General features: G+C 67.6%; 1 protein-coding gene across 3 annotated transcripts; it reads left to right on the top strand.

Annotated features, from left to right (window-relative positions):
• ADISSP (adipose secreted signaling protein) lies at window positions 1-9500 on the top strand. 3 transcript variants are annotated; one of them, XM_004463798.4, is made up of 7 exons: window positions 1-92; window positions 1032-1179; window positions 4823-4937; window positions 5961-6103; window positions 7857-7995; window positions 8617-8739; window positions 8903-9500. In XM_004463798.4, the coding sequence occupies exons 3-7, from the start codon at window positions 4919-4921 to the stop codon at window positions 9001-9003; spliced, it is 525 nt and encodes a 174-aa protein (XP_004463855.2). In that variant the 5' UTR covers window positions 1-92; window positions 1032-1179; window positions 4823-4918; the 3' UTR covers window positions 9004-9500. The 3 variants fall into 3 exon arrangements, with proteins under 3 accessions (XP_004463855.2, XP_071067620.1, XP_058143485.1); XM_071211519.1 differs by lacking the exons at window positions 1-92; window positions 1032-1179 and adding an exon at window positions 3751-3868 and having other exon boundaries at window positions 8903-9141; XM_058287502.2 differs by lacking the exons at window positions 1-92; window positions 1032-1179 and adding an exon at window positions 4362-4494 and having other exon boundaries at window positions 8903-9141.
• Window positions 9501-9606: the final 106 nt, after the last annotated feature.

Genomic DNA, 9606 nt, shown 5'->3' with positions numbered 1-9606 from the left:
GGGGCGTGCCCGGGCGGCGGCGGCGCGGGGCTGCCTCCGCGTGCTCGGCGCTGAGCCGCGGTCCCTGCCTGGAAGCCGGGGCTCCACGCACGGTGAGGCTGCGCCTCCTCGCGCCGCTGGCCGGGACCGCTGCGCTCCGGGATGGCGGTCGGGGCCGGGGCTCCCCCGCGGTGACGCGAGGCTGGGCCCGCAGGCTCCGCTGTCGGGGCGGCCCGGGAGGCTCCTGCACCTGCGCCGGGGGTGGGCCCCGGGGTGCGGCTGGCCGTTAGCCGGTGGCGCAGGGCTCTTCCCTGTAAGGCGCGGAAGACGGGGGCGTAATGGGGTCACCGGCGCGCCCCCTACCGTGGCCAGCGCCTCGCAGCGTGACCTTGGATGAGCGGCCTCTCGGGGGCTCCCGGGCCTCGGCACCCCGGGGGGACCGCGAGCCCGGCGGGGCGGGGTGGAGCGCCAAGGCTGAGCCCTGAGGGACCCGGCCACCGCCGCGCAGCCGGGAGGCTCCGGCGTGGGAGGTCCAGCCCTGGCCGTCCCCTGACCCTCGGGGATCGCGGCGGGAGAGTCCGAGGCCCCAGCCAGGCGCTCGGTGCTTCTGGAGCCTTGGCAGCCCCCGTACCCAGCAACAGGAGATGGTTTAGGTTCTGGGAGTGAGCAGGGCCTCCGCGGGCCTGGGGGGGTGGTCTCTGGGTGCCTTTCCCCTTGAATCTTGACCCCGGAGGTGGGGGCGGGGCAGTTCTCTGCCCCAGGGGACCCACGAAGGTCGCGGGGAGCTGTCATCCCCTGGACGTCCTGGCCTCTGCTTCTTGGGGCCTCTGGATTACAGGTCCTGGGCAGGGCCTGGGGGGCAGGCGGTCTGGGGTCTCGAGGAGGTCATGCCCCCTCTAGCTGGGGATATGGGGGTGGTAGTGGAGGAGGGTGCCACTGCTGGGGGAAGACAGGAGGGTGGGGGGTGGTGGGTCTTCCTCGCTTTACTTCCCCTGTGCCCCGTTGTCTGTGAGAGAGATGATCCATATACTTATCCTTGCATCCTTGGCCAGAGTGCAGGGAAGAGGAAACTGAGGCACATCAAGACAGTTGATGTGAAGCTGTGCCCGCCAGACCTCCAGCCGTGCCTCTCCAGGCCTTGCCCGCGGTGTATGGGCCTTGCCGTGGCCCAGTCCTCTGACGGGTTCTGGGAGCCAGCAGGTCAGTGTGGCCCTTTCCGAGGCTTCCGTGGGTGTCCTTTCTACGGGCTTGTGCTTTAACGGGAGGCTGGAGGGGGCTTCTGCTGGACTGAGCGATGGACCTGAGGCAGGGGGCGGGGAGGGGAGAAGGTGGGGACCGGCGGTCGGAGAGTTCTGGCCTAGAACTGCTTGGAGCAGGGAAGGAGAACCGGGAGTGAAGGATGGAGGAGCAGGCCTGCGCCAGCCACGCAGCCGAGGGCAGGGCAGCTGGGCTGGCCCCGGGGCACCGGGGGGTATAGTGGCGGCCTCTGGGCAGAGGTGGTGTGGAGAGGGGATGGGCTCTGGGGCTTTCCCTGTAGCCTGGAGCCGTGGACCAGTGCCCTGGAGCAGGCGCTGGGTGCGTTCCTGTGTCCACCTGTGTGTCGGCTTGGCGTGCCCCAGGGCCTGCTGCTTGGGCCAGGGGCCCCCTGGTCTGCTTGAGCCCTGCCCTGGGTTGGGTGCCTCACAGCAGCCGTTCTCCTTGAAATCAGAGGGAGCCCAGGCTGGTAGATTTCCACCCCATTTTCGCTGAGAGCAGCTGAAGAGGCTAAGAAACCCCCAGGGCCCTTGCCCAGCCTTGCAATCCTCTCCGCCCTGTGACTGTCCAGGGCCGCACTTGGTCTGCCAGTAGCCCACTGGGGGGGCCCCAGGACACTCACCTGAGAGCAGGGCGGTGGGCGGGGCCAGTCCAGGTGGCACCCAGGAGTCCTGTGGAGGTGGGCACAGAGGGTGCCAGCAGGCCGTCCTCTAGCCCTGGCTGGGGTCCGGCTGGCCTAGGAATGGGGGAGGGGAGGGAAGCAGGTGGGCGGCAGGGGTAGAGGGAGTTAGGGTGGTGCCGCGAGCTTGAGGGATGGCGGTCACGAGACCCAGCGAGGAGGGGGCCCCAGACGAGGAACTGAGGCACGAGGGGTGGAGTGACTGGCCCAAGGCCGAGCAGCCTGTGCTTGCCCCTCTGGAGCCCCTGCTCCTGGCCACCTCCCTGCCGCCCGTGGTGGCTGGAGGCGCATCTGGCACAGGAAGCAGTGGGAGGCAGGGCCAGGCTTGGCCGCCGGGGCCTGGTGCTCTCTGGACACGGTGCGCAGGGGAGGCTGGTGGTCTCTTCTGAGGAGGAGCTGAGGCCGGACGCTGGCTGCCGGGGAGGCTGGCTCTCCCCCTCCTCTGGGCCCCGAGGCAGTCGGGCGCCTCCTGCCGCCGCCTCCCTGCCAGCAGTGGGGTTCCCGTCTCCAGGGGGCACAGGTGCGGGGCGGGCGGGAGGGCAGTGAGCGCGGGCCGAGGCCGGGCTGCGGCCACGTCCGCCTGGAGGCCCGGCTGAGGTGGAGGCTGGGCGCCCCTTGGGTTGGTTGTCGTTCGGCCAGCGTTTCACTGGATGCGCTGCTCTTGTGAGGCGAGGCGAGGCCAGGGGGTCCCAGAAGCGAGGGGGGGGGAGCCCGTGAAGAGGGTCAGACACTCGTGGGACGGGGGCCCGGGCCGAGGTGCGGGTGGGGGACGGGGCCCTGGCAGGGCTTGCGGGGCAGTGCCCGGGCGCCTTCACCCGCCGGCTGCTGGTCGCGTTTCCCCTGGCCTCGAGGAAGTGTCCTGGCAAGGGCCTCTTGTGCGCCTTGGGCCGTCACTCCACGGCTGCTCTGGGGCTGGCGCAGCCCCGGGCGTGGCAGGAGGAGGCCTGGCACCCCTGCCACGTCGCCTGCGCCAGGTGGTCTGCTTCTGGGTGGGGTGCAGGGCCAGACCGCTCCCCAAAGACCAGCTTCCTGGGGACAGACCCAGCATTACAGGGCCGGGGGCTGCCTGGCCCCACAGGCCCTAGAGCAGCCGTGTGGCCTGGCCCCGGCCGCGAGGCCAGCCGGGCTCCTCTCCGTCCTCTGGGCCGGCCGAGGTCATGTGTCTCTAAGTGCTTTAGTACCTTGTCCCTGAAAAATAGGGACACACTTGTCTATCTACTACAATGCCATTATTTTCCTAGCAAAACCCATCCTTAATGTCAGATAGCATCGAGCCCCGGCACCACTTCCTGTGAAGAGGCTCAGAGCCCTCTCTCGTGGGTGGCTCATGAGAACCCCCTTCCCGTTTGTTCCTGCGGTTGAGGCGGTCGCCCTGGGAGGAGCCTGCCTTTTGGGTTTCTCAAGCGTCTGTTGGCCCGGCATGGGCTGGCAAGCTCTCTGCAGAGGCCACAGAGTAAATATTGGGGCTTCACAGGCCATCTGGTCTGTCACGACCACGCACCGTAGTTTGACTTTAGCACAAAAGCAGCTGTAGACAATATGTTAAAAAAAAACTGAGTGTGGCTGGGTTCCTGATTTTGTGTACAAAAAACAGGTTCCAGGACCAAAGGTTGCTGGCCCCCTAACGAGGACAGCTCCCCACTTCCCTTCTATTTCCCTTCTTTCAGTTTGAAAATGAAAAGAAAAACTACATCAGTTGTCGTGGAATATCCTGCCTTCTCAGTTTGGCTGGTTGCTCTCTCATGGAGTTGTTTAATTTGTTCCACAATCCTCTGTATTTCCAGCAAACAGGAAGTTGGAGCCAGAGGCTCGATTCCATGCAGGTTGAACCTCTGGCACGCATCCTTCGTCAGTGAGGGCTGTGACTTTGTGCATCACATCGGGAGGCGCCAGCCTCATAGGCTGTCCCGCTGGGACTGCTGGCTGAGCAGGAGGAGCGCGTTCCCGTGGCGTCAGGTCCTGGCCGTTGTTGTCGGCTCTTACTCCCCCACAGACCACCAGGTCACGAGTGGGGACGCTGGGCCGGAGAGCCGCGTTCCCATCTGCCCTCTGCCTCCGGGCTCAGCAGCCACCGGTTCTCCTGCCTCCCGTTTGTTTCTTTGGGGTTTACGGAATGACTTTGCGTCTGGTCCTTCCTTTGTTTTTCATTAGTGAGAATTCTGTGGAGAATAGCTTTCCTTCAGCCCCCGGGGTGATTCGATTACGGGAAAGGCCGAGCCACACCGAATTATTTCTCTTTGATTGCGTTTTCCCAGTAAACAGTGAGGGCGCTGCTGCGGCAGTGGTGACAAACGAGGGTCAGGGCGGAGCGCTTGCTTTTTCTCTTTGTCGTTACAGTCACTGCGCGCTCCGAGTTTATGGCGTCCGTCTCATTGTTCTTCTGACGCCGGGTGCTCCTGGCTCAGCCTGGGCAGGCCTCCTGGTGGCCGGTCCCGCTGTCTGGGGGGGCTCAGGCGGCTGCGCACCCCTCCCCGGGCGTCCGCACTGTGTGGCCCACTGAGTGTGGAGGGAACGCTCCAGAGCAGGCTCCTCTTAGGCGGTCCCCCGGCATCTTGGTGACTTGTCCTGAGCCAGCTGTGCTGGTGCGTCACCTGGTAGCAGGGCCCCTGGCTGCAGGAGGGCACGGTCTGAGTCACTGGTGCCAGAGCTGGTCCCCCGCTCCAGGCCACCTGCCCTGCCCGCCGCCGGGGGGCTGGGGCGCAGGGGTCCTGGGCTGGCGCACATGGTGGCAGGGCCCTGGGTCAGCTGGGTGTCGGGCAGGGGTAAGGCTCTTGGGGCTGTGGGGCGTGGGTGGAGGATGGGGGCAGAAGCCCCTGCGGAGGGCGGCAGGGCCCCGGGCCCTTCCTCAGAGGCGGGCTCTGCTCTCCACCTCATGGGCCATGGGTGGCACTGACCCTGCCCTCCCCCCAGGCGCCTGCTGGTGTCCCTGGAGCATGGGAGGCTGCTGAGCTGGAGCGGCAGTGCCCGGCAGGAGCTGCTCGTCCCGCCTGTGGCGGGGTGGGGTCCATGGCTGCAGCCAACAAGGGTGAGTGTCGTCCCGGCCTGGGGGAGGCGCGTGGCTGCGCGTGGGGCCCGCGTCGGCCCCTGTGTGTGTCTGAAGGTGGGCGTGCACGTACCCCAGCCCCGGCAGGGACCGTGGGGCCTGCGGCTCCTTGTGTGCCCTGCGCCTGCTGCGGTGGGGGCCTGAGGGTGGTGGTGGGCCCCGGGCGAGACAGGCGGGGCCAGCATGGAGGGAGGAGGTTTGGATTCCATTCAGTGTCCACAAGGGCTAGCGGAGAGCCTTGGGCAAGGGCGACCTGGCAGGATCTGAGGGGTGGGGGTGTCAGGCTGGCTGCTGGGCCCCCCGGGGGTCCAGGCCTGGCCCAGGCCCTTCCACCAGCGCACCCTGGGCTGGAGCCTTGGGAAGCCTGGGGCGGAGGGGCTCAGACAGGACGGGGCCTCACGCTTGTGGGCAGGGGCTGCCCCACCCTGCCTGCCCCCCCAGCAGCACCCCACGGCGGCTCGGGGCGGCCGGGCCCTCGTGCAGCTGGGCTGCGGCAGGAAGGGCCCGGTCGGGCGGGGTCTTCCCTGGGAGAGGGGTCCGGGGCTGGTGGCCGGCGTGAGCGTGGAGGCCGCTGCTGCTCTCCTAGGGGGGATGGCTGTGTCCTCCGGCCCTGCCTCTCCCCTGTCCAGGCAGCTCCCCGGTCGAGGCGGGCAGGGGCGCCTGGTGGGCCTGGGGTCAGGTTCCAGAGGGGCCCGCGCTGCGGTGGCAGCTCTGGTCTGAGCCGGTCTTGCCTGGTGCCGGTGGGCCTGGAGGACGACCCTCCTGCCGCCTTCAGCCTCCTCCCCACTGAGTGGGGGGCCGTGCCCGCCAGTCCCTGGGGCCCCGTGGGAGTGCAGGGTCAGGGCAGATGGGGAGGGGCCTCAGGCCCCGTGGATGCCTGGGGTGCAGGGGGGCGTGGCCCAGCGCCGAGGTGGGCACGGCCTGTGGGTGCTGGGCGACGCCGAGGGCAGTCTGGGGGTGGCCCCGGGGGTGGGCAGCGGCCTGGAGCCCTGCCGTCCTTCCTAGGCAGCAAGCCCAGAGCCCGGAGTCTGCGCTTCGCCGCGGGCCACGACGCTGAGGGCTCCCAGGGCCACGTGCACTTTGACGAGAAGCTGCATGACTCGGTGGTCATGGTGACCCAGGAGAGCGACAGCAGCTTTCTGGTGAAGGTACGCGCCCCGCCCTCCTCGGCCTTGCTGCCCGCACCCTGCCCGGCCGCCCGCTGCCGGGGCCTCCTCTCACGGGCCTCGCAGGTGCGTCCTTGCCCCTCCCTGCCTGGTCTGTAGAGCGGGTGGTGGTATGGCTTCAAGGGATGACGCACGGGGGCAGGTGAGCGGGAAGCCTCAGTGGAATGGGGTCCAGCTTTGGGCCCCGGTCTGCCTCTCCGGCTGGTTTGGGCTCGCCCCCTTTCTGCTCGGTGGAGCACCCGCCTTTCCTAGTGGCCCCTCCAACTGCAGGGACGCTGTGAACCCCACGGGCAGAAGGGGATGGGTTGGGGGAAATGGCCTGACCCTTGGACTGGTCAGTAGCCTCCAGGCCCACAGTGGAGCAGGTGTGGCGTGGTGTGGGGGTGGGCCTGGCCCACAGAGGCCACCCCAGGAGGGTTTGCTGCTGCTTGGAAAGGAGCCAGCTCTGGGCCCGTTGGTGTTCCACTCAAAGCTTACTTCTCCTAGAGCCGACAGCTCCCCAAGGCAGTAAGGGGAAGGAACCGAAAAGTTTCAAAAATAGCTTTTTCCCCACTGATTACAAAATCCGTCTATGCCTAATAGAGGAAATTTGGAAGATAGAGAAAAATGTAAAGATGTGTGAAAGGACCCACAATCATACTGTCCATAAATAACCACGGTTAATGTTTTGGCGAGTGTCGTTCCAGTTTTTAAAAGTGCGTATACAACACTGTATATGCTTTAAAAACAAAAAGCTGGTATCGCTGTGTCCCTGCCGTTTTCTGCCTGCTTCGGGTGTGCACTATTTCCTGTCTTTGTCAGTAAAAGGCTCTGCACGAGCTGCTCCAGCTGCCTGCCCTTATCTGGGTCACGGGTGGCGGGATTGCTCTTGTTTCTCACTATCGTAAATAAGCAGTGAGGAGCATTTGTTTCTTGCACATCTCTGGAGTATTTCCCTGGGAAAGTCCTGCAGGTGGTGTCGCTGGGTCACAGGTCAGTTGGCAGGTGCAGCCAGGAGGCCTCTTGAGAGCTGTCCCCGGTGGGGGCGGGGGGTCACGTGAGCTCAGGAGTGCACGGTGCTAGCCTGGTCCCCGACGCGGGGAGCAGGGGTGCAGCCCGTGTGTACCCCTGCCTCTCGGCCGGCCGGCCACCCTGCCCCGCAGCACTTCCCACTTGTGACCGTCCTCACGACGAGGGCTTCCAGGGACGCCTCCCCCCCAGAAGGTGCCCGCTGCCAAGCACCGTGTGCACAGCGGAGCTGGTCCAGGCTGTGTAGGGACGCGGGCCCAGCATGCCCTTGAGCAGGTGGGCAGGAGCCCGGGTTCAGTGCCGGCACCTGCCAGCCCTGGACAGACAGCCGGCCAAGTGTCCATCTTCCTCGTTCCACCCTGGCCCTCACCCCATGCCACTGCTCGCCCTGTGTCTCCCCATGAGTGATTGGAGGACCAGCGGTGGGGGCAGGTGGGTGGCCTGCGTCGTGGCACTGGGGGCTGGCTCTGCTTGTGGCCCGTGGCCAGGAGGTCCAGGGAGGATCCTGCCCTGGCCGTGCTCTTGCACTACCACTTTCCTGGGCTGCGCCTGGGCCCCTCGGAGCCGGGCCCTGAGAAGAGTGCTGCCCGCGCTGTGGGTGAGGCCTCCAGGGTGAGGGCTCCAGGCTGGCAGGCTGGGGGCGGGGAGGGCAGGAGGGAGGGAGGGGGCTCCCCGAGGAGCGCGGTGGCCTGAGCCGGCCGGTGACGGAGCCTTCTTCCTGCTCCAGGTTGGTTTCCTAAAGATCCTGCACAGGTACGAGATCACCTTCACCCTGCCCCCAGGGCGCAGGCTGAGCAGGGACGTCCGGGAGGTGCCTGTCCCCAGCCTGCACCTCAAGCTCCTCAGCGTCGTCCCCGTCCCAGAAGGTGCGTCCCCTCTGGGGCTAGAGGCCGCCCATTTCCAGCAGGGCCCGGGTGGGCGGGGGCGAAGGTGGGCACGGGTCCTCCTTGTACACTTGCAGTGGAACAGCTTGGCCTGGACACGGGCTGTGCCTGTCCCCCCCTGTGCCATTTACCTCCGGGGAGGGGTGGGGAGACAGGCGCCCCCCGCCCCTTGCAGAAAAGCCTGCTGAGCCTGGCGGGTGGGGCCGCTCCTAGCACCACCAGCCTGGGCGGCCCTGCCGGCTCCTCTGCAACCCGGCAGGGGCTCGGGTGTCAGCCTGGCAGTGTGCGGCCGCGTCCCTGGCCCCTACCACCTGGCCCTCGTGCCAGGGGCTGGGCGAGACCCCGCAGTCTTGGCCTCTTGCCACCCGAGCCGCTCAAGCTGCCCAGGGCCCTGTCCTGGTCCCTACCGCTCCTGCTACCTGCCTTTGGGGGAGCGGCGAGTCCTCCTGGAAGCCCGAGGCAGGCGGGAGGCTCTAGAACCCCCGGGAGCCGGCTTCTTCCGGGGCCTGCGCGCCCCGCCCTGGGTGGGCCTCCGCGCAGGGGCCCCCCTCTCGGGGGCCCTGGCTGGCGGGGCCCGTGCTGACGGCGCGCTCGGCCCGGCAGGTTACAGCGTCAAGTGCGAGTACTCGGCGCACAAGGAGGGCGTGCTCAAGGAGGAGCTGCTGCTGCCGTGCGAGGGCGGCGCGGGCGCCTGCGTGCGAGTGACGGTGCAGGCGCGCGTCATGGGTGAGGGCGCGCGTCTGCCCGGAGAGGGGAGGCGCCAGCCGGGGTGAGGGGTTCCCGCCCCCCTCCCAGGAGCCGGGTCCGCAGAAGGGGTCCTCGCCCCGCCCCGGGTTCCAAGCGGTGCCGGGTGGGCCGGGCCCACGCGCACTGACCCCCCGCCTTGCAGACCGGCACCACGGCACGCCCATGCTGCTGGACGGGGTCAAGAGCGTGGGCGCCGAGCTGGAGTACGACTCGGAGCACAGCGACTGGCACGGCTTCGACTGAGGCCACCGGCTGCGGCCTCGGGCCCCACCCCGTCTCCCCGCGCGCTGCGTGGCTTCCTCGCCCCTCCCGGGGTGGGCGTGGGGTGCTGCCCACGCCTCTCAGCTCTGCCTTCAGTGTCACCGCCCTGCCTTTCCCGCGTGCCCCTCTCCCACTTCCTCCTCTCCGTGTGCCTCAGTCTCCTGCTGGAAGAAATGGGTTGAGCCCCCAAGGAGGCTACCTGAGGGGGGAAGGGGTGGGGGAAGCCTGCGTGGGTGCTACCCACCCCCACCCAAAGCCATCGGCCCGGCCAGGGCCGGGAGAGGAGGGCGCTGGCCCTGGGGCGGCCGGGCCCCGGCACCGCTGCTGCTGTCTCGCTTTAGCCGCCTCTCCCTCCTCCCTCCCCCTCCCCTCCACGGGGTAGGGAGGCGCAGCCCCCAGCCCTTGCCCCTGGTCTTGTTTTTTAAGTGACTGGTTGGGATAAACCCCCAGAGAAATAAAACTTCCAGTGGACACCAGAAGCCAGCGTTTCTGTTCTCTAGAGCCTGGGGACACCCAGCTCTCCACAGGTGGCTCCCAGCTTTCTTTCAGGAGGCAAGGGCGCCAAGGAGGCTGCTGCTGCTGCTC

The sequence above is a fragment of the Dasypus novemcinctus genome, chromosome 24, assembly GCF_030445035.2.
Source record: "Dasypus novemcinctus isolate mDasNov1 chromosome 24, mDasNov1.1.hap2, whole genome shotgun sequence".
Classification (NCBI taxonomy): Eukaryota; Metazoa; Chordata; class Mammalia; order Cingulata; family Dasypodidae; genus Dasypus; species Dasypus novemcinctus.
Note: the sequence above shows the minus strand (reverse complement) of the source record. Positions and strands in the feature narration are given on the sequence as shown.

Bases quoted from the DNA above. Each gene is read 5' to 3' on its own strand.
- ADISSP (XM_004463798.4), top strand. The intron at 7,996-8,616 runs GTGCGTCCCCTC...TCGGCCCGGCAG, and splicing joins CGTCGTCCCCGTCCCAGAAG to GTTACAGCGTCAAGTGCGAG. The intron at 8,740-8,902 runs GTGAGGGCGCGC...CCCGCCTTGCAG, and splicing joins GGTGCAGGCGCGCGTCATGG to ACCGGCACCACGGCACGCCC.